Source organism: Coregonus clupeaformis, chromosome 18, assembly GCF_020615455.1.
Source record: "Coregonus clupeaformis isolate EN_2021a chromosome 18, ASM2061545v1, whole genome shotgun sequence".
NCBI lineage: Eukaryota > Metazoa > Chordata > Actinopteri > Salmoniformes > Salmonidae > Coregonus > Coregonus clupeaformis.
Window position 1 is genome coordinate 54,838,142 of NC_059209.1, and position 23,254 is coordinate 54,861,395.

At 43.3% G+C, this 23,254-nt stretch overlaps 1 protein-coding gene across 3 annotated transcripts in view; it reads right to left on the reverse strand.

Moving 5' to 3' along the window:
- Nucleotides 1-18: 18 nt before the first annotated feature.
- Nucleotides 19-23,254, reverse strand: part of LOC121550201 (breakpoint cluster region protein) — a 45,223-nt gene continuing 21,987 nt past the window's right edge. The window contains exons 2-23 of one of the 3 annotated variants that reach the window (XM_041862347.2): nt 21,126-21,298; nt 20,257-20,361; nt 19,846-20,031; nt 17,424-17,531; nt 17,163-17,220; nt 16,864-16,916; nt 16,555-16,695; nt 13,550-13,671; nt 13,271-13,436; nt 12,987-13,106; nt 12,694-12,769; nt 12,491-12,595; nt 12,035-12,109; nt 11,426-11,523; nt 11,183-11,314; nt 5,546-5,605; nt 5,121-5,230; nt 3,692-3,831; nt 3,438-3,572; nt 3,183-3,288; nt 1,772-1,934; nt 19-1,606 (exon numbers count right to left, since the gene is read on the reverse strand). In XM_041862347.2, coding sequence (XP_041718281.1) covers nt 1,517-1,606; nt 1,772-1,934; nt 3,183-3,288; nt 3,438-3,572; nt 3,692-3,831; nt 5,121-5,230; nt 5,546-5,605; nt 11,183-11,314; nt 11,426-11,523; nt 12,035-12,109; nt 12,491-12,595; nt 12,694-12,769; nt 12,987-13,106; nt 13,271-13,436; nt 13,550-13,671; nt 16,555-16,695; nt 16,864-16,916; nt 17,163-17,220; nt 17,424-17,531; nt 19,846-20,031; nt 20,257-20,361; nt 21,126-21,298 — 2,522 coding nt within the window. In that variant the 3' untranslated portion in view covers nt 19-1,516. Of the gene's footprint in view, nt 1,607-1,771; nt 1,935-3,182; nt 3,289-3,437; nt 3,573-3,691; nt 3,832-5,120; nt 5,231-5,545; nt 5,606-9,687; nt 10,564-11,182; nt 11,315-11,425; nt 11,524-12,034; nt 12,110-12,490; nt 12,596-12,693; nt 12,770-12,986; nt 13,107-13,270; nt 13,437-13,549; nt 13,672-16,554; nt 16,696-16,863; nt 16,917-17,162; nt 17,221-17,423; nt 17,532-19,845; nt 20,032-20,256; nt 20,362-21,125; nt 21,302-23,254 lie in introns of those variants that run through there. The other 2 variants (XM_041862346.2, XM_041862348.2) reach the window with 2 other exon arrangements.

The following is a 23,254-nucleotide window of genomic DNA, read 5'->3' on the forward strand; positions in this document are numbered from 1 at the left end:
AAAAAAATACAAAGCACATGGGAATCAACTCTTTATTGTAGCTACATAAATTAGCCTTTCTTAGGATAATGACTACAACAACTGTCTGGAAGGAAGAAATGTAAATTAAGTGATTGCTGATACACTATAAACAGTCAGTTAGCATAACAGTTTCATATCTTGCTTAACATCTTAATTCAGATATCTGTAAACATTTGGAATGATTTTCACTTTGCAAGCACATATATATATTTTTAAGGGCTTTCGAAGTTACAGCTCGCCAGGCAGAGAACAGTAAACCCTTTATATATTTTGCTAGAAACAAAATAACACAACAGAAGACAATGGTGCCCTTCACAATGCCCATACTTGTTTTCATACCCAGGAGATTTGGATATTAGTGGATCACTACCACTAAAATTGAATAAAGAGACAAAGCTTATCAGTGCTATTTCTGTCTAATTTCCACGTGACAGCACTGAATAGTCTTTGGTTTTAACCCATCTGAAATAAAAACAAAATTCATCCAGTAAAGGGGTGGTGTGTTCAGATGAATGATCTCTAATTGAATAAGATCAAAAGATAAATGACGCTACAGTGGGAATGCTTAAGGAAAATGTAGGACTGTCATAATTGTACTTAAACATTTAGGCCTACTACTTAATGCAGCTGGTCTTACAACATATTTAGCAATATCCAGCTTTCAGGTCCATATAAGATAAAAACAAAAAAAAGACATATTCTGAGATATGGTTGAGGTCCACTGTTTAACTAAGTACAACCTCCCAGAAATATCTTAACAAACTCACAAACAGCAGTTATTTGAAGAGAAAAGTATTAAAAACACATTTATGTCAACATGCCTGCATGTTAAATATACCTACTTAAGTTTGATCAGTCTCACATTCCTTACAAAATAAAGAGAGCATTCGCATAAACATCTGGTGAATGCACATTTTCCTACAATGGGCTTCAGCAGGGAAAAGTTATGAAACAGGCCTTGTGTCTTAATAAGGAATGAAACTATTTTTCACAGTTTTGATAATAATCAGTGGATCATCAGTGCCTCTAAAATGAGTTGATTGTCAAATAATTAACAGATTGTTACACACTATCTGTAAATGCTCAGCACACCTAATATAAGGGATCATGGAGATGACAATTTGCCTCACTTCATCTGGTAAAAACATTTTTGCAATTAAAAATCTAATAAAGGAATGGTCTGTGCTTTGACTTGACCATATTAAATGGCTTTTTGTGTCTGTGTACGACAGTTTTAAGGGCAGCAAGATAAGGATGATATTTGGATCATTGATCATAATGGAATGGCTTTGGTCATGAAAGTACTGAATTTGTTAGTCTGAAATGTGCTGTTGACTCCCTCTGGTGGCCATATAGAGCAGGTACCCTGTAATCCAGCCATTGCTCCTTAGCAGTGTTCATTTCCTCCAGCAGCCAACAATTTACCATGAAAGGGATAATTTTGTCCACTTCTTCCTCCCTCTGTTTTTCACAGATGGAAATGCCCATGCTCCCGCTATACTTCAGTGGAAAAGAGAATGCTTTGACGTTTGCTGTCCGGTGTTGGGATGCTCTGAAGCTGAAGGAAATACAGCAGGACCTGTACCTACAGAGACAGAAGGGGAAGCGGGAAAGAGCAAAGGAAAGGGATTATTAGAACCATAGCACATATTTATGGGCTCCATGAATACCTCTGAATCTACCTCTGCAACAAAATCAACATTGACGTTCCAAAAGACACTATAGATGTCTACACAGATTTTGGCAGTACCTGTGACATAACCTCCAGTGACCAGTTGTCATTCATTGTTATGGGTTGCGTGGCATTGGCTGGGATCTTGCTGTCTTTCTCAGAGGGGCGGAGCAGGGTTGGACCAAAGACCGTGGCCAGGTTGTGAAAAGACATCTTATTAACGCCCTCATTATCAGCAATCCTGTAAGAACACAGAGGATATCAAAAGTGTCTGATTGTGAGAACAAGGAAGGAGAAATTAGCAACAGGTTTTGAATGACAGATCTGTGACTGTATTAGTGCTGAGAGATTAGTGCTTTTTTAGGTCGGTTCAGTTTCGGTTCGATTATTAAAAAATAATGACGTTTTTTGATTTCGGTAAAAACATGAAATGCATTATGAAATAATGACGTTACTATGATTTTAGAGCTTTTTAATGGAATTTCCAAAGCCAAAAATAGTGAACATTCAATTGCAAAACATAACAAATATTCCATTGTCTCTGATCAGGTCCACATAGGGTAGACATCAAAATAAAATATTGAAATTACTATGAAATAATACAATATTTCAGTTGTGTATATTACTTAGTTTTTATTTGATTACTTTATTATTTTTCATTCCTTAAAAAGTAATAATCTCATCTCTGCTCAGACAGTAGCAGTCAGCCAGCCAGGCCATCTAACGTTATGTGCTCCCCATACTGTACTGTCTTTAGTCATCCTATTTAGCTAACCTGCCTAAGTATGCTGCAGAGCTGTCTGACGATATAATTTTACTAGTTCTTCAAAACAGATTTGGCATACTTTCACAAACTGTCTCTGTTTCTCTCGTCGTTGTGTTCATTCCTCTCTCATGTGGTCTATGTGGTCTGTGTGTATCTAACCTAACGTAGCAGGCGTAAAAGTGTATCAGGCCAGAGATCTGTATCTAATGAAGAGATGCTCATGTCTCTGCCCTAACAATGGTAGTCGTGTCCCAAAGGCGGGAAGGCAGGCGACAAGCTTAGGTCAAAAATAAGCCCATAGAAACGCATTGGGCTTATTTTGGGCATATGTTGGCGAGAGTGAAACCTCTCGCTTTGCCTCCTCCTCTCTGATCCGTCTGAGCTGGAAAGAACTGGTGCAATGGACTATGTCCATTGTAGTTAATTACCACATTTCTGCGCTGAACTAGGTTGAATATTTGCTTAATGAAAACAACAACTCCCTTCAGCCTAGCGTCCCACATAGTTCTTGACTTGATTTAATTCATGAATTATTTGATTTCTCTCTAAAGAAACGACGCGTTGGGCAAAAAAAAAAACAGAACTAAATGGAATACAAGTAATTGAACCGACAATGGTCAATTAGTTGTTTAATAACCCCAAAAACCAAAATGATCGGTTAATCGCTCAGCACTAGACTATATTCATGTGACAGGATCAATCATGTCACTGTGGGGAGTATACCTCTTCAGGTGATCCAGCAGGAAGAGGAAGGTGACCAGGTTGGGTTCTGGGAGTGACAGCAGCAGGTGCAGCATACAGCTCTCCTTAGCCACACTGTCTGACAGGGCTGCAAGAGGAAGACACAATTGTTTAGTATTTTTTTGTCTTACCTGATTTAGGTTTAATGGTTTGTTAAATGTCACTCTTATGTTGTATTCACTATGATGAGGCTAAATGCCATAGTAAGATTTTTTTAGGTCACAAAGAGAGACTGACCGATGCCTCCAGCGAAGTTGGGGTACAGGTCATCTGTGAAAAGAGGTTCCGGCAGCTCACGGAAATACAGCTTCAGCGTTCCAGCAATGGCATTCACATCCATCTCACTCATCATCACCGACACATCCTTATTGTCTGTCAATCAGAGGAAAGGAATTAACGATAAACAGGGGGAACAGTAAGCTGCAAGCCGGTATGAATAATAGTAATACATAAATGACATTGTACCAGAGATCCAAGGTCGGTGTACTCACTGGCATCAAATGCAGCCTTCAGGGCCTGGATGTCTGTAGCCACCCCTGAGACCCGGTAGATTCCTACCTCCTCCATGCCCCGGCGCTCTATCTCCTCTACACACTGCTTCACGATTAGGGGCACCTTGGACCGCTCCCGTCTGTCGAGGTCAAACACAGACACATGGTTACACTTAATGCAGGATTAAAACAGGATTAATGCAGGAAACGAGAAGTCTAGTGCTTTACACTAATGAGTCAAAATACCTGTGACTGCAAAACTGGGTGTCTCATTTCTGACTTCAGTACACACCTGATGTTTGTTTTATTGTGGTAGTGCATAAACTGAACCCAAGAGCATTTTTCAATTTTGATATGTAATACCTGTTCCCAAGTACTCATAAATGACCCCTATATTTTCTTTCTACTTTCAGAGTAAAGCAAACACAGAGAAATACCTCCATCCTGCAGTATTACATCTTTACCACTATAAAAGGATGTTTTCTCAAATAGACCCTGCCCATAAGGGGCAAAAGTTATTTTACAAATGATCATGAGAGCCTTGTGCTCCATGTGAAAATAGAAAATCCCAAACATTTACATTTTACATTTTAGTCATTTAGCAGACGCTCTTATCCAGAGCGACTTACAGTTAGTGAACACATATTTTTTTTTTATACTGGCCCCCCGTGGGAATCGAACCCACAACCCTGGCGTTGCAAACACCATGCTCTATCAACTGAGCTACATCCCTGCCGGCCATTCCCTCCCCTACCCTGGACGACGCTGGGCCAATTGTGCGCCGCCCATGAGTCTCCCGGTCGCGGCCAGCTGCGACAGAGCCTGGATACGAACCAGGATCTCTAGTGGCACAGTTAGCACTGTGATGCAGTGCCTTAGACCACTGTCTTTGACAGTTATTCCTTACCCTCCACTGTTGTTTTTGGATTAAAGTGAAGGAGGTAGGAGGTAGGAGGAGGTATCCCATTCATTTGACAATATTAGGTCTGATCTGTGTTGGTAACAGAAATGTGGCATGCATTACATGTAGGCTAGTCCTTCATGACAGGCTTAAAGGGATACTTTGGGATTTTGGCAATGAAGCCCTTTATCTACTTCCCCAGAGTCAGATGAACTCATGGATACCATTTGTATGTCTCTGTATCCAGTATGAAGCAAATTAGTGGTAGTTTCGCGAGCCAACACTAACTAGCATGAACGCAATGACTGTAAGTCTATGGTATCTACTAGCATGCTAGCAGTTACCATAGACTTCCAGGCATTGCGCTAACACTAGTTAGCATTGCGCTAATTCTAGTTAGCAACTTACTTCAAACTACATATAGAGACATAAAAATGGTTTCATTGCCAAAATCCTCAAGTATGAGTCTGATTTGGTTCTGGGTGCCGAGATTATACAGAGGCTAACAAACACACATTATTCACTCACTTCGTTACAACACTGATTTTCACTCCAAACACGCCTGACTGTTTCCGCGAGGGCATTCTCTTCAGACTGAACTCTCTGCTGGTGAACTTCATTGACAGCTTCACGTCAATCTGTACCAAGAGAAGTTAAGAATTAGCCAGGAGTCAGTGAAATGAAGAGCATTGCATGTATCCTGATCCACACAGTAAACGTTAATATAGGGGTCATCTTTATTCCACAGTAACTATCAGTGGAAAAACCCATGTAATTACCATGTTATATACGTCACTTATTTAAAAACGGTTACACTGGCCACTGGAGTAATGTCAATGTAAAGTTGTGCCAAAAGAGTACTTTTGCTAAACAAAATAAGTAAGGCAGTGTGGTTTCAGAAAGCTTTGTGAAAAACAGTGATGATTGTTTAAACTTAGGCTGGTAATACGTACCCCGTTCATGGTGATGACTGTTCTTTGCCAGTCTTTGCTTTGTAGCGTCTGGGGATCCAGCTGGAAAATATGGAGACATCTGTCAGTCAGAGTAATCATCTAACCCAGTAAAGATGAACTGCTCAGATATTTAAACCTCTCAAAATCCTGCTTTGTATGAATGTTTAGCACAGTTAGCCTCTTGATCCTTTCCAATTAATCTAAAGCAGAGTATTAAAAAAACACTTCAATGAAACTGTCGATATTAGATTGGATTTCACTGAAGCAAAGCTAAAAACTGACAAAATGATGGATTCAAAGATAAAGATGGTTACTTTGTCTTTCTCCCCAATCAGCAAGCCTGGGTCTTACATAACAATTACCCTTCACTTGCCCTTATCCTCACAAAAACATCATATGGTTGGGTAGTGTCAACTCATGTCACTGATCTATTTTAAATCATGTGACTAATACCAAGCTGCAAACAGTTATTTGCAGTGATCAGGCATGAGTATTGTGATAGCATCATCTCCCGGTATTCAGATTATCTAACATGACAGATGTCCTCTCACCCAAGTGACCAACAGATAGATACAACATATTTTTTTGTTCTGTGTACATCCATTTCTTCTTACATAATGCAGTGGATTTATTAAAAGAAAAGAGCATTACGTATTAAGTATGAGAATACTGTAAAACACATTCAAGGATACTTAAAGGATATGCTCCGTGGCTGAGTGACTCATTGCAAGTTTACAGTACAGGGCTGCAGGCAGCTGAGAGAAAATGGAGGAAAACTAAACTTCCGGAGGATCTATCATCCTTTCACTCCCTCCGCTCTACCTTCTCTTCCACTGTATCCGCTGCGAAAGCCACTTTCTACCACTCTAAATTTCAAGCTTCTGCCTCTAACTCTAGGAAACTCTTTTCCACCTTCTCCTCCCTCCTTAATCCTCCACCCCCTCCCCCTCCCTCCTCCCACTCTGCGGACGACTTTGTCAACCACTTTGAGAAGAAGGTTGATGACATCTGCTACTCATTCACTCAGCCCATTGTGTCCACTGGTCTCACTCACACAGAACTACCCTCCGCCTTGGGCTCTTTATCTCCTCTCTCCAGATGAAATCCTGCGACTAGTGATGTCTGGCCGCCCGACAACCTGCCCGCTCGACCCCATCTCTGGAGACCTTCTCCAGACCATCTCTGGAGACCTTCTCCCATTCCTCACTTCTCTCATCCCTGACCATTGGCTGCGTCCCCTCCGACTTCAAAATGGCCCGAATCGCTCCCCTTGTCACGAAACCAACACTCGACTCATCAGACGTCAAAAACGATAAACCTGTATCCCTTCTTTCTTTTCTTTCCAAAACACTTAGGCGTGCTGTCTCTGATCAACTTCCTCGTTATCTCTCTCAGAACGATCTTCTTGACCCTAACCAGTCAGGCTTCAAGACGAGTCACTCAACCAAGACTCCTCTTCTCTGTGTCACGGAGGCTCTCAGCACTGCCAAAGCTGACTCTCGCTCTTCTGTTCTCATCCTCCTAGATCTATCCGCTGCCTTTGGCACCGTGAACCATCAATCCTCCTCTCCACCCTCTCAGGGCTCAGCGTCTGCACACTCTTGGATTGCATCCTACCTGGCAGACCACTCCTACCAGGTGACGTGGAGAGGATCTGTGTCTGCACCACGTACTCTCACTACTGGGGTCCCCCAGGGCTCGGTTCTAGGCCCTCTCCTCTTCTCTCTATACACCAAGTCACCCAGCTTCCTCACATGGTCTCGCTTATCATTGCAATACAGATGACACTAAACTAATTCTCCTTCCCCCCTTCTGACACCCAGGTGGCGACACACATCTCTGCGTGCCTGGCAGATATCTCAACTTGGATGTCAGCCCACCACCTAAAGCTCAACCTCAACAAGAAGGAGCTGCTCTACCTCCCGGGGAAGGCCTGCCCGCTCAAAGACCTCTCCATCACCGTTGACAATGCCACAGTGTCGTCCTCCCAGAATGCAAAGAATCTTGGTGTGTTTGTCGTTCTCTACAAACATAAAAGCAATGACTCGCTCCTGCAGTGTTATGCTCTACAACATCCGTAGAGTATGACCCTACCTCACATAGGAAGTGGTGCAGGTCCTAATACAGGCAATTGTCCTCTCCCGTCTGAGCTACTGCAACTCCCTGTTGGCTGGGCTCCCCGCTTGTGCCATCAAACCTCTGCAACTTATCCAGAACGCTGCAGCCCGTCTGGTTTTCAACCTTCCCAAGTTCTCTCATGTCACCCCACTCCTCCGCACACTCCACTGGCTTCCAGTCAAAGCTTGCATCCACTACAATACCATGGTGCTTACCTACAGAACAGCAAGAGGAACTGCCCCTCCCTACCTTTAGGCTATGCTCAAACCCTACACCCCATCCTGAGCACTCCGTTCTGCCACCTCAGGTCTCTTCTTGGCCCTCGCACCCCTACGGGAGGGCAAGCTCTTCTCTGTCCTGGCACCCCAATGGTGGAAGCAGCTTCCCCCTGAAGCTAGGACAGCAGTCCCTGCCCATCTTTCGAAAACACCTGAAACCCTACCTTCAAACAGTATCTTAAATAATCACCCTCCTCTCCTCACCTCAACCCCCTCCCCCTTCTAGCTCTGACTCGACTGATAGCTCCTTTATTGAGGAAAAATGTACTTTCTATGCCTGTGATATGTGGTTGTCCCACCTAGCTATCTTAAGATGAATACACTAACTAAGTCACTCTGGATAAGAGTGTCTGCTAAATTACTAAAATGTCAATGTAGATGATATACAGTATCTAGTAAAGGTCTACACCCAGTTGTCACGTTTTGCTGGCTTAAAATGAAATCTAAAAAGGGATTACATTTGATTTTCTTCCTATCGATCTACACAACATACTTCACATTTTCAAGTCGAAAGAAAAATTATAGAACATTTTCCAAATTAATAAAAAATTAACATGTCTTGATTGAGTATGTCTCCACACCCCAAAGTAAATACTTAGTGGAATCACCACTGGCAGCCATTACAGCTGTGAATAATTCTGAATAAGATTCTACCAACTTTGCACAACTCTTAGGGCAACATATAGCCATTGTTTTTGTCAATTGCTATAGCTCAGTACATTTGGTTGGGAATCATTGATGTACAGCAATATTCAAACATTGTCTCTGACTTTCAAGCTGATTTAAGTCAAGACTGAGACTGGACCACTCAGGAACACTCAACACCACTTGGAAAGCCATTCTGGTGTGTCTTTGGTATTAAAATGCATGTTATTGTCCCTCTGAAAAATAAAACTCCCAGGGTTAGCTGTTCAGAAGTCTGAGGCAGGCTTTCCTCTAACTTTTTAAAGGACTTTGCTCCTTTCATATTTATTTTGATCCTAACAAACTCCCTAGGCCTAGTCCCTGCTGGTAACAAGCATACCCATAACATGATGCTGTCACCACAATACCTGAAAATCAACAACAAATAAATATACTTTTAGGCCTAAATTAAAAACATACGGTTTGGGTCAAATCCAATACCATCACAACACAGAGTGAAACCTTCTGTATTTTCAAGTATTGTGGTGGCAGCATCATGTTATGGGTATGCTTGCCACCGGCAGGGACTGGGGTGTCAGGAGCAAAATAAATATGAAAGGGGCAAAGGTAAAAAGTTACAGGAAAACCTGCCTCAGTCACCTGAATACCTAACCCTGGGATAGATTTTTCAGCGGGACAATTACACACATTTTTATGCCAAAGACGCACCAGAATGGCTTTCCAGGTTGTGGAGAGTTCCTGAGTGGTCCAGCCTCAGTCCTGACTTAAATCTGCTTGAAAATCAGAGACATGGTTTGAATATTGGTGTACATCAATGGTTCCCAACAAAATGTACAGAGCTTGAGCATTTTTGACTAAAACAATGTGAAGTAAGTTGTGTAGATCGGTAGGGGGGAAATCAATTTAATCTCTTTTTAGTTTTAATTTTATTAAAGGCAGCAAAATGTGACAACTGTGCAAGGGGTGTGTAGACTTTCACTAGCGACTGTACAACTAAGGATATTTAAAAAAAATCTACAATACCCTCTTTGTTTCAAAGCAAAGACCATCCATGACAAGAAATATAGCTCATTCTTTCTCCTATTTGTGCTATGTCTTTACCTTCTGTCTGTGAAGAGTGCTGACGACCCTGCCCCACAGCCGTGCCCCTGTGCCTGGGGGCTTCCTGGGACCTGTGTCCCCCTCATCCTCCAGGGAACAGCTGCTGGTGAACTGACTGCTGGTCTGATCCAGGATCAGCTCTTTATCACAGGTGTCACCCATATTCTTCTACTTAAGACTCAGTCTCTCACTCTCTACTTTCACTAGCTAATGTACTGTTCAAAACAATGGGAAAAACAAAACAAGGCAGCAGTCCAGAAAATATCGTATTGTCTCAAAGAATCCAGAGGCCCCTATAGTCCTTTAATGGTCCAGTAGGTCCTGGCAAATGTCTGGGTGTCCCATCAACTTCTTAACCCTGCCATCAATCCTTGCACACCAGATTTAAAAAACAATCGGAACAAAGGCAGCCTCTAGACCATGCTGCCTCCCTGTTGTCCCAGTTCCCAGATGGATCTGTGGATTAACTCCTGAGAATCCCCTCCTCCCTTGACTATGGACACACGCTGGCAGCTGCTCAGAGGTTGTTATGAGGACTGCAGGGTGGGTATACAGCCCCAGGTTTACACAGGTAGCTTCCTACAGCATCCTCATGGATCACCAGTTGGTAGATCTGTTTTGGTTCTAGTGACTCTGGCTCCTCCTGACTTAGTGCCTTTACCTGACCCTTTTTCCTCTCAACCAAACCCTCCCACATCTGATCTGTCTCTTTTTCATCCCCAAACATATGGGAACACATGCACACACAATGTTCAGACGGCCTCTCCAATCAGCAGTAATCTAAAATTTCACAAACAGATCAGACCCAGGCCAGAGTGTCATCATGCCCAACTTAATCGATGTGAGGGACCATGTTGGCTGTGCATTGTCCAAAAGAGACAATACATACAGTAGATTGTCTATTCAATAAACAAACATCCAATGTTAACCCTTCACTAACTAGACCAAGAAGGTTCGCTCTCTATCTCCCCCTTCCACTGCCATTGGTTGGATCTGTGCCAGGGGCTACATTTGGTCAGCCTGTTTCCCTTCCCAACTGTAATCCCCCCTCTGTCACACTCACAACACCCTATCACCAGTCAGGCTGAGGTGACCCAGCAGCGACCCCACAGCCCTTTTCCACACAGAACCACACATGGTGGGATTACCCACAACATGGCAGATATTGGGGCTGGTATACAATATACGTCATTTTCACCACCTATGACATCAATATATTCTGTATATTCATATAAGAATATGTATATATGAATAGTGTGTAAATAGTATTTTAGTTGTCTCTGTGTGAATTTTATGTAATATCTTAGGTTGTTCTTGTCTATAACAGTTATGTACTTTGTCGTGTATTTGTACATTTTATGTGGACCCCAGGATGAGTAGCTGCTGCATGTGCAGTAGTTAATGGAGATCCTAATAAAGTAAACCACCTATTATTTCATTAAGCTATGTCACTGTTGCCACTGTAGCCTGGTGTGACAGGCAACACACTCCATACCTGTATCTGTCCTTTGGCCATGATCCTGTCAGTGTTCTCTCCATCCTCCTTGTTTTGCTTGGCTTTGTTGTAGCACTTCTCATAACACAGCAACCTCACAGTCTGAGATCCCTCCAGCTCAATCTCAAACTCCTGCAGGGAAACAGCGCAGAACCAGGTAAGAGACAATCTAGCAGATAAGGCTGAATAATAGACACCAGGACACATGAGTTCTGAGCGCTAACGGACCCATGGCATCCTCACCTCGTTCCAGTTGGGTTCTGTGGAGTCTCTGTACACACGTGTCTTGGCTTTGTTCACAAAGTAGCCAAAGGAATCCACCTCCAGAGTGCAGTAGAGATCTGTGTGGTAGAAGAGACAGTTAATGGGAGTTACCATGGCTACTGAGTCACAGTAGGACTGTCCTGTATGTACTTTACGCTACACTGTTAAACAATTTTTTCTGACAATCCTCACAATGGAACTTGCCATGCCCTCTGAATCTGGTATGTTTTAAGGGAAAGAGTTCCCGTCCAGAAGATTACATCTGGATTAACAGGTCAGATTTTGTATAAGATAAGAGATACTGTATGCATGTGAGCTGTACGCCTGACTGTACTTAGGACAAAGAGTGAAACGACAGGGGTTTTCCATCCAGACTGGCCATGGCTGGAGTGCAGTGTTCCTCGTTAATCCTGTGAGTTCTGACTGTTCCCCAGCAGCTGCTCCACATGGGAATGCCTGCTGACTGCCAGGTGACAGCCGGACTTGAGGGGACTGACAGCGGAAGGGAAGGGCGGCCTTGGCTATACTCCTTTCATGGTGATCAGGGTAGGACACCAACAATATGGAAAACACAACTGAGCCACTTACTCAAGCTCTGTTTGAGTCCTGATGCAGAGTGAACAATGACATTCAGAAAACCATAGAGTCCAGAGGATTCGTCTTCTAAAGAGAGGAGAGAGAACAGTCAGGAGTTGTTTAAATAAAAAACAATACTAATAAACAACTCCCTCTCTCCCGAGTGGCGCAGTGGTCTAAGGCACTGCATCTCAGTGCTTGAGGCGTCACTACAGACCCCCTGGTTCGATTCCAGGCTATATCACAACCGGCCGTGATTGGGAGCCCATAGGGCGGCGCACAATTGGCCCAGCGTTGTCCGGGTTTGGCCAGTGTAGGCTGTCATTGTAAATAAGAATTAGTTCTTAACTGATTTGCCTAGTTAAATAAAGGTAAAATATTTTTTAAAATATATTATTATAAGTGTTAGATTACTGACCAGCTTTCCATTCTTACTAATACTGTATCAGTTTTGTGTCAATGGCCTACCTTCTTTATTCATGGTCATTGGTATAGTATGGACCGTCTGAAGCTTCACACATGAGTTGGTGAGCATCTGCAGCTCCAGAGAGGTCAGAGAGAAGCTTTTAAAACCTGCAGGAGAGAATGGAGTTCAGAGAGAGACTGACAGCCACCATCAGCTCAGTCATGGGATTGTAGCAACCATAGCTTATGTTGCAGAGAACACTCACACTTCTTCTGTTGCTCCCGGATGATCTCCCTCCACTCCGCACGCTCGTAATCAGAGGAGATCAGGAATGTGAAGCCCTGAAATAGACAAAGCTCAGGAACATGTAGCCCTCTGCTGTATAACACAATAGACCGCTTGGAAATACTGTACCACATCTCTACACCTGTAGGGGGCACCAGATCCTAGACCAAAATATTTCACAGTACAAACAGTGGGCTGTGTAGTTGTTAGATATGACCTGGCAGAACCATAGGTACAGAGAGAGAGAGAGTAAGCAGTAAGTGGCTGGCTCACCTTGCCGTTCCTGTTGGCCACTCTGAAGGCCATGCTGGGGGACATGAGCAGCAGCAGAGACTCCTGCTCCGACAGCTTCTTCCTCAAACGCTCTATTGCTTTCCCACCTTTAGTGGTTCTCTGCACATACACATACAGAAGAACAGCACTCAGACACTTGTTGCTGTATCAATGCATGGTCTCTGTCATTGCTGGCTCCTTCTCTTATGAAGCCATGATCTGATCAAGGGTTTCAATATTATTCAAATAAAGTGATTTTCTCTCTTTCTGATGTCTGTTGTCACCTTTTCTCTCTGCATCTCATTCTTGATCTGTGAGATCCTGATCTTCATGGCGTCAATCTCCTCTTCCTGGACCTGGGGGATGGGGGTGGCCTCAGAGTCCTCGATGGTCTGGAAGGTGAGGTCTGACAGCGGGATGTACCACTTACAGTCATACTGCTGGCCTTTCCTGGAGACAAACACACACACACAAACTATCGAACAACAGACACAGGTAAGGAACACCACACAGACATAGGATATTACACAAACCATCTGGTCCATCAGTAAATCTACACTCACCCTGCAGTCTGTTTCTTCAGCTTGGCACAGAGTAGTAAGTCTGTGAAGAGGAAGACGTGGCGAAGCTTTCTGGATCCCTCCACCAGTTCCACCATGAAGCAGTCCCTCAACAGCTGACGGTTCTACAGGGGCAAACAGTGAATCACACATTCATTGGATTTTAAAAAATCTATTCATATTTGCTAGAATTTGTTACCATACCGCCACAGAGTGTGAAGATTTCTCGATGAAAAGCCATTTTCCAATAATTTCCCTGTCAAGTTGCTTTCACAATGTGACTCTAGATCATGAGGGTCCTAGACCTAGAGGATGCTTCCTGGTGCTTATGCCAGTCGGCAAAACAAACCAAACTACATGCCAGCAGAACTTTTCACATTAAGAATAAGGATTCAATATCAATGTCATCCTACGGTAGAGATGAAACGTTAGAGCAATGAATGTACCCTATGTTTCACCATCACACAACACATGGTAACAACATGTAACTATGGCCCCCCAGTGGAACTACTATCTGATGAATGTGGCATGATCGGCTCTCGACAGGACTCAGGAGGAGAATCTCCAAAATGACTACTTGCACTGAACAGTAATATAATATTTAAGCAATGATCTGAGCTGACAGTCTGTTGGTTCTGCAAAATAACAGAGGCTGCTGGGATGAGTAGTCTCTTCTTGTCACAAGGAAAGAACTGAACCTCAGAAAACTCTATGTCCTCAAACAAAGTTGAGACCTTGTTGTAAAATGTGTAAATTAAGGGTTGTTAGGTTAATCAGTGGCTTTGTTATCAAAGAGCCTGTGTTTACAGGAATAGATCCTAATTCCAGAGGGGTATACTACAAAGCAGATTCAATTATATAGTTAGCCAGCTAACTTTGATAAACAACCAGAAATAACTGTTGATTTTCTGATTCATTAAGAAAGCTAAACATGTTTTTGGTTGTTGAGTCAATTAGACCATGCCCATTTCCCCAAAAAAGAAAGAAATAAGTTATTTCAGAACATTTTGGGAAGTTAGCTGGCTAACTCCTTGGCTCTGCTTTGTAGTATACCCCTCAGGACTTCCTATAATCCTGCCTGGCTAGCCATTCCAGTTGGCAGTTGGTGACTGCTGCAGTGACATCTGCTGTTCCTTTGGCCAGAGCGGGGCTGTGGATGCATGGACTGTTTATACTGACCTTATACACTCCGGGCTGAAAGCTACTTATATTTATATTACCCACATGAGACTCTACCAACCCATCCTAACCACATTTAAGCAAAAACTAGGAAAACTGCACCAGGGAGGGGCCTTAATGGATTCATGGTCACTGTATTGACATTCGCATCGGTTAATTTCTGACATAGTCATCCTCCATTTTGAGATATCTGCTGACAAAATTGGTAAGAGAGGCCCAACTAAACCGAACCCTGGATTTCAATCACCACAGTATATACTTTTAGCTAGTCACTTACAAGTACTACATTTATTTTGTCTTTAGCATATACAGGCCTATGAATTGTGGAATACTACAATAGGGCAGTTACATTTGTCTGAGTTCCAGTCTCACGTTTACTTATAATAAGATGTCTGATGGTCATAGTGGGGCAGGTTTCCAATAATAATAGAAGAAGTTCTAGTGCGTGCGTCCACTCGGAAGGGTGGACCGATGCTTGATAAGACATGCTTACAGGTCATTGCTGGGAAACAGACATCAGAGACTAATACCGGAGGATGGGAGTAGGGGAGCCAGGACAGGGACGTAGGCGGTGCAATGGGCTTTCCTGGTCAGAACCGTGGAGACCCTTGCCCTCCCTGTTTATACTTCTTTATCATGAGCTTCCTCTACGCTCCACTTCCTCCACTAATAAACCAGACAGACACAGATGACTCAGCAGGAATCTGACTAACAACACAGTTTTATTAGAGTTTCCAGACACACCATTCTCCTGGCTTTTAATGTTTATACTACTACTGAGAAGCACTGATTGGCTAATTTACAGTAACTCTTAGATGCCTAATGTATGACTATGAACCTGTGTTGATGATTCCTTATCTTGAAACAAGCTGTGTAATGGGACACTATTTTGCTGACGGGAATGTGCAATGTGACATCAAAGTGGCAGAATGAAATGAAGCCAAGTAAGAAAGCAATATAAGGGAGGGCCAGAGAGCCACAGGTCCAGGTCCGGGTCTGGGTGTCTGACTCTGTGCTAGAGGTCTTCATGGGTCCACCAAAACCCGAATACCCAAGACCCGACCCAGGACCCGAGTGTGTCCAGGTCCAAAATTCAAACTTTTCCCTCGGGTCCGGGTCAGGTCCTGTTTGATTGTCATCGGGTCTCGGGTCTATGTAACTACAGCTGATAGACCCGAGTGGACCAAACCACGGCTCTGCATAGCCTATAGCATATTTATTTTACGCTAATAAAGGTGCATTTACTGACTTATAGAAGGCTTAGCCAACATATAAAGACCTATTCGTTAACCAGAAGAGCAACTTGTCTGATAAAAAGAACAAAGGTCACTCAGGTCCGGTCTAGACCCAGACCTGTTAGGGTACGGGTTGGGTCTAGGTCGGTTGTTGTCGGGTCAATTGTCGGGTTCGGGTCCCCCTTTAAAAAAAAAGAAAGAATTGGGTCTGTTCGGGTCCGGGTCCAACTTTTTGGACCCAAGAAGACCTCTACTCTGTGCCTCTATGTGCCTACTTGTCAAACCACTGGATGTCTCCTTGGCATTGAGAACAACCGGCCTATGTCTATGTAGGGAACAAACTGTACCCCTCCTACTGTGACATCTTTCTCTATTCCAGAAAGATAAATAATACATCTACAAGCTGTACTGCATTCAATATAACCACAATAGCAAGTGTATACACACTGAGTGAGTGAATGCACAATGTAATCTAGTTTGGAAAGAAAACATGTTCTCATTAGGTCGTAAAGCCATAGAAAAAGCTAATCCGTGGAGACACGCAGACACACAGCATGTCACCTCATGATGTCGCAGCCTTTTACACTGACTGACCTCTCCCTTCTTCACTGTCATGGACTGCCTGCGTGGGGTGATCTCCTCATTGATACTGGAGAGGAAGTTCTGGGAGATTCTAAGGGCGTCCTGCAGCAGTGGATAGTCTGGGTGGCTGGAGGGGGTGTGTTTTAACAGGTCCTGAGAGCGGGAGAGAGAGAGAAAGAAGAGAGCGAGAGAGGGGGGGATTAATCTGAATTCAATTATGATGACTTCTTCTAATGGATGTGAAGAAGCATTGTTTCCATATACAAAATCAGAAGTTCACGACCGAAGGGGAAAAATCTCCAGTGTGTTGATTTGACTTACATGCAGAACCAGGGTGCTGCGGGTGACTCTGTCCACTGGTTTGTAAAGCAGAGCTGAGGAGGAGAGGTTCATAAAGTGCATAAGGCCCAAGGCAGGACAAGGCAAAGCAGAACTAACAACATAGGACACATTGAGGCTGAGGGTCAAATTCGATATGCTTAAGCATGTACCACTCTTTCTAAAAAATAATTAAAATAACTACAGGTTTGAATTATTCATAGTCTTGAACTATTGATATTTAAATGTAAGGTTTAGTTAATTTGACCCGGAATAGTACAAAATAATAAAATCGCACTTACTTTCCAGTGAATTTTTTGCCTGGTCTTTGCATTCCTTGGAGCTTCTGACCTTAAGATTCTGAGGGCACAACAGGAATTGAGAAAGTCATACAAGTGTGTCCAAGAACAACATAATTTCAACACAGCACAGTAACACAATTTCATTACCCATAACAAAATGTGTTCTAACAGAAACATAATGGTCACAGTAAGGAGTGTTAAGAGTGCCCACTTCCCAAATACCCCTCCCTTCTATCCTGCTGTGTGTGGTGCAATACCTACCTCACATATTTCAGCAAACTGTACGTTGGCCTGGCAGCACTTGTCTGCCGTCTCCACAGCAACCTTATAGTTATCCACAAAGGCCCTGTACACTCCCAGCTGGCTGGCCTTTAGTGGAGAGAGACAATAGAGAGTAGATAGGATGTAGCATGTGGTAGTTAACCTGCTGTTGATTCATGCACCCAGCTTTGGCTGCTCTCTACTCGTGTCAAACTAGTTCTGTTGTTTTCTCCCTTCTCATGGTGCTGAATATAGGGATCAGATGAGGTACGGCAGTTCAATAGAAACAGCATTTAAAAAACATGCATCCCATCAGTCTTACACAAGTTAACCGTTTTGTGTGACTGTGTCTATGTGTGCAAGCTCGCTGCTGAATGTGTGTTGTTTGTGTGCACATGTACTTTTGTTTCATGCATCTTCTTTTCCTCCACCGTCATACTGAGGCAGCTCTCAGGAGCCTCTTAGTGTTTTGTCCTCCTTTACTGGCTGTCATGTGGTAAACCCAGGCTTTTATCTGTGCGGGAGATGTCTCCAGGCAGTCTGCTCACATGTGGCGTCAGCATCCACTGCACATTACTGCCAGTCTAACTCCCACTTTTTATTCCTTAAATCTCTTCCTCTCCCTTCAGTATTATTAAATGATCAAATGAAGTCTACAGGGGAGTTATGATGCATTGTCTCTAAAAGTGACTGACTGTGACTGTGTCGGTCATGACATTGTGTCAGCCGATAAGGTCATGCAAATATCTGCCGGTCTTATGGTAATTACCGTTAATTAATATAAACACGTTTAGCATCTCCTGGCTTCCACACATAGCCTACAAGCCACTGATGCACGCCTTTGGAACATGTACATTTGAAAAAGTCTAATAAATCCATTTAATATAGCCATCACAATAAATCCATTGTTTATTTTAGGCAGGTCTAAAGAAACATTATGATATGAAGAAAATGTAGCCTATTTCAGAAGAACAGAATAGCATATTCTGTGTCTTCCTTATGTTAGGCCCTAATCTGGCTATGCCATATGGCTGTGGGCTACACTAGTTCATTCAGCAGACAAGATTTGCTTATAATTCCTGTGGCATTATTTGATATTATTTTATAGTAAGAAGAATACAATTGAACATAGCTTAATAAAATAGAAAGGATATTTTTCCCCAAACGATTTCCGAGGGAGTGCGGGCATGTGGCTATTCTGTGTTGAGCATTTAACAAAATGATCATCGAACCAGGATCTCTAGTGGCACAGCTAGCACTGCGATGCAGTGCCTTAGACCACTGCGCCACTCGGGAGGCCCTATATGTTTTGTTTTTTAATACATTCTAAGGCTGCATGATGCGACTAATGTTGATTTGAAAAAAGTTGTATGAAAGGCATGAGCTCTGGTCTGTTTCTTGCGTAGGCTGCACATACTTCATCAGTTTCTCATTCACAATTTATCTAAACATATAGGCCTATGGGCTAGGCTACATGATGCATGCGAAAAAAATGCATGCACTGTTTCTTGCATAGACTGCACAAGCTGGGTATCATTCACAATTGACAATATTCTTACCCATCAGACTATTCTCAATTTTGTCTTTATATATACACTAGATAATGTATGTGTGAAATAATTTTTTATTTAGAATGGGACATTATCATGCACCTGCTGGAACAGAGGCAGGAGGAGAAAAATAATCTGTATGTAGTCGAATAGTGAATGGAGGAGGACACTTTTCCCGCGGTTCATTTTCATGCCAGCCAGGTAGGCTACTCCAGTTGTAAAGCAAAGCAATGCAATGTGCTTAATATTAGGAAAGTTTAGAAATAAATATAGTAGGCCTAGCTTATATAAAGCTGATGGGATCCTCATCTTTTTAATAGAGGCCATCAAAACTATTTTCTCAAGCAATTGAATTGCATTGCCTATAATAATGTTGCGCAACATGGGCTTATAGGAACACCTTTAATTCCATGCATCAACCAGCTATGAGGAGCTGGCTCTCGCTGCGCAACAGGTTATCCTATTCATCTGAAACTCTGAAAGCCAGGGCTCTCATGACTAGATTTTCGATTGCATTTGCATTGATGTCAGAGTGATTAGAGGGACAATACAGCGCTGAGTACCAGGCCATTAGCGACTGGCCGTTAGCAAGTTTGGTAGGATACTATTGACCATCAGTGGCATCAGAGCGCAGTTTTGGAGAAGACTAGTTATCGTGACTTAACGGTCACATGGCAATGTGGCGGTAATACAGTCACCGTCACAGCCCTAGACTGGATACATATCTGCTTACTCAGAGCACAATACTGTTTACGGCTGGGGAAGTTTATTCTCATGTTTTTGTAGTTATGAACAAAAGCACCCGGAAGAACTAACACAAAAGAACCACAACAGCATTTCCTAGGTCTTTACACAACAATAATAAGGCTCACCAGTTTCTGGAATAGATCGCCCACACACTGGTTGTGGCTCCACTCCTGAACTCTGGGTAGCAGGGCATCGTAGAAGTCCTTGTGGATCTCATGGAGCTCTGTCACCTTGAAGAAGATAGTCTCTATCTGCTGGATGGTCAGCATCGGCTGGGAGGTGGTGGCCGCTGCCCTCAGAGGCTTCATGGGCTGGGACAATCAATGCAAGACAAAGCATTACTGTGTGTGTGTGTGTGTGTGTGTGTGTGAGAGAGTGTGAGTGTGTGTGTGTGTGTGTGTGTGTGTACAGATGGGTCTCTGTGTGTCTATCCAACATGTTCAACAGTGAGGTGTGCCATATTCAATTAGTTGAGTGATTACTCAGGGCCTAAGATTTAACAACAACAGCACAGCTCAAAGTCCTCAGTCTCTCACCAGCAAGATAGCCCCCAGGTGACTGAGATACATCTCCTCACTGGCCAAGATCCCTGACAGAACCCATTTCCGCATCTCCAACTCTTTCTCCTGATCCAGCTCTGTCTGTGTGTGAGAATGAGAGAAAGAGACAGTGAATGGGAGAGAGAGAGACAGACCGACAGGGTTTTCACTTCTACCAGGCTCATCTTGGGATTCTAATTCTAACTGGAGCAGATCTTCCCAAATCCCTGTGGTTGTTCAATGGGACCTCTGTAAACAGTAAGGAGGAGAGACCGTCCTCTCTAGGGATCCCAACACATTCTATGAAACCCTGTGGGAGATGTGGAGGCCAGGGTCAAAGATCCATTCTATTGTGGAGAGAAACAATTGTTTTCCTAGCCTAGGATGAGACCTGTAGTTATTGATGGGTCAAAGGCATCAGTCAGTTAGGTTTCTGACAGTCTGTCGATATGGCGCTCGTGCATAGAGAGCAGAGCAGGAATGAATAGCTCTGACATTCCACAGCCTGAACATGGAAGGGGGCACAAGAGGAGCCCTCCCCCTGGATTTAACCTTTGAAGATCAGAGAGTGGCGCACATCAGAGGAGGACGACCCAGGGGACACCGGAGATTGGCTAGGTACAGTACAGTAGGGGTGGATGAGATTTATAGGGTGAGTGAACGTGTGGTTGGAAAGAGCAGAACATCTCCCTATTAAATACATGCAGAGCCCAGGGCACACTTATAAAGGTGGAAGTAGTGCTAGAGGACGGGAGCATTAACAGATTGCTGCACTGAATGGAAAATCCGAGACAGGGGCTTTAAAGGTAGGAGATGAAGTGTGTGGTAGTTGAAGTGTGTAGTAGTAGGACTGGTGATAACATTACCGACAAGGTGGACTCCAGGGAGCCAGATGACTGTGTGTCCCGGCTGCTGCGGCTCTTGGAGCGGAGGCGAGGTGAGGAGGAGGGCGAGGTGCTGAAAGGCAGGAGGTCATGATGCTGGTGCTCCTCTGTCTGCTCCAGATAGCCATAGGAAGGAGGGGTCCCACTGTAGGGGGCTTCTGGGATAATGACACACAGAAGGAGGCGGTTAGGTGGGGGATTTTAATAACTATTTTCATGGCAGCAAGGCATTTCAGGCAGTGGCACAGCGTGAATCTCGCTCTCTTTGACCACATCACTTCACAGGCAAGAAAACCTATTCTCATCTAATACACCACTACTGCCACTGAACAGACAGTGGAAGGAAGTTAGAAAGTGTTGATCCATTTTCATCTCCCTCTCAAACATTCTAGTCATAATCCTTTGTTGATAAGAACATTATACAGACACAAAAATAACCAAAATAGGTCTTACATCATACAAACACAAGGGCTTAAAAAAGTTATTAATCTGTATAGCAATGGTATTATCTAGAAGCTACTGATTATTGAAAATAATTATAATGGCCCACAGGCTGAAAATACAGCTGTGTCATCCAACCTCTAGCGTGCTCTATTCCAATACAGTCCTTGTCTCTGTGCTTCAAATCCCCTCTGACCTTCAGCAGGCAGTGTGCAGCTTTGCCAAATCTACCACAGACTGTGCCAGACACACAGTCAGGGGTAGTTCCACAGCAGAGGATAAGCCAGGAGAATTGCAGCAAAAATACTGACTCACTTGTGTGGTACAGAAAATCATTCATGTCAGTCCCTCTACTCTCAGTGGGCTACACAAACTACTGTAACTGTACAGATGTGCCAGTAGTTATACTGGACAGGGGCTTAACCATAGTAATTCTTTATTTACATATCAACTCAATGGATTACAAAAAATTACTCTAGGGAGGGAACAGACTAGTATCAGAGCAATCAGAGGAATTCCTTCTTATTGATCACTCAGTAGTCAGAAGTGAACCAGTAACCTGAGGATCAGATAATTGGGTCAATAGGAGTTCCTCCGCCTGTTATTATCTCTTCTCCTCTCCTTCCTTCTCAACCCTGTCTAATTGTGGCTGTGTTGTTTTTCTGGTTCCTTCTGAGTGAATAGATCCAAGGTGTAGGGAAGTGGCTAAGGCTACAGTAGACCTCTCTGTTTGTAGAGCAGACAGAGAGAGAGAGAGGACTAATCTCAGCTCTTCCTATTCTCTTTGGTTCGTAAGTGTTGGCAAAAGACCAGTAAACACCCCCTCTTATTCATAATCACAGCAAAAGTGGACATTCTGGGAGGAAGTATATGCAGACAATGCAACACCGTGGTCTATTTTGGTATTATAGCTGCTGTTGTGTAGACTACATGTTTCCTCTATTATTCATCTAGAATTGCATCAAGAAGGGCTCAATCCCTTTTATTGATACCTTGACTCACCAACAATGTCTATCATTTTTGGCCGTTTCTGTGTGGGAGATACAAGCTGTGGTTTGTTTGTCTGTAAGGCTTCAGTGTTGAAATACCAGGAATCTGACAGAGCCTACTGTATTTTCAGAAGAGGATACACAGAGATAAGTAGTTCACCTCTGCTAGAAAACAGGAAAAAGGAATCCAGAAGTGTGGCGGGCAGAACAAACCCAGCCCTGTGGAGTGTCTGGGGCCTGGCTGAGTCAAGCTGACAGTGTGACACCTAGATACAATGACAACCTGAACAAACACACTGCGCCCTGCAGAGAGAAACCACTGTGTTTACTCTGGAGGAGCAGGCCACTGCAGGCCAGGGGAATATATGGGAAGCCAATGTGAAAGGCCACACTGTGTGTCTGTCAGATTATACAACAGCAGTGACACTGGGTGAAAAACACTTCCTCTCACACAGATACAGAGGCCTGGAAATCACTGTCAATGGACACACACTAACCCATCATCCAGACCAAAATACATTTCAGTAAAATAGCTTTTGCAGAAAACACCAAACACGACAAGTAACAAAACACTGATAGACAAGGACAGTCACACATATTTAAAATAACCCCATATACAAACAATACAACTAAAAATGTATATAAACAATACAACAACAAAAATGATGTGCTTGTTAGAGT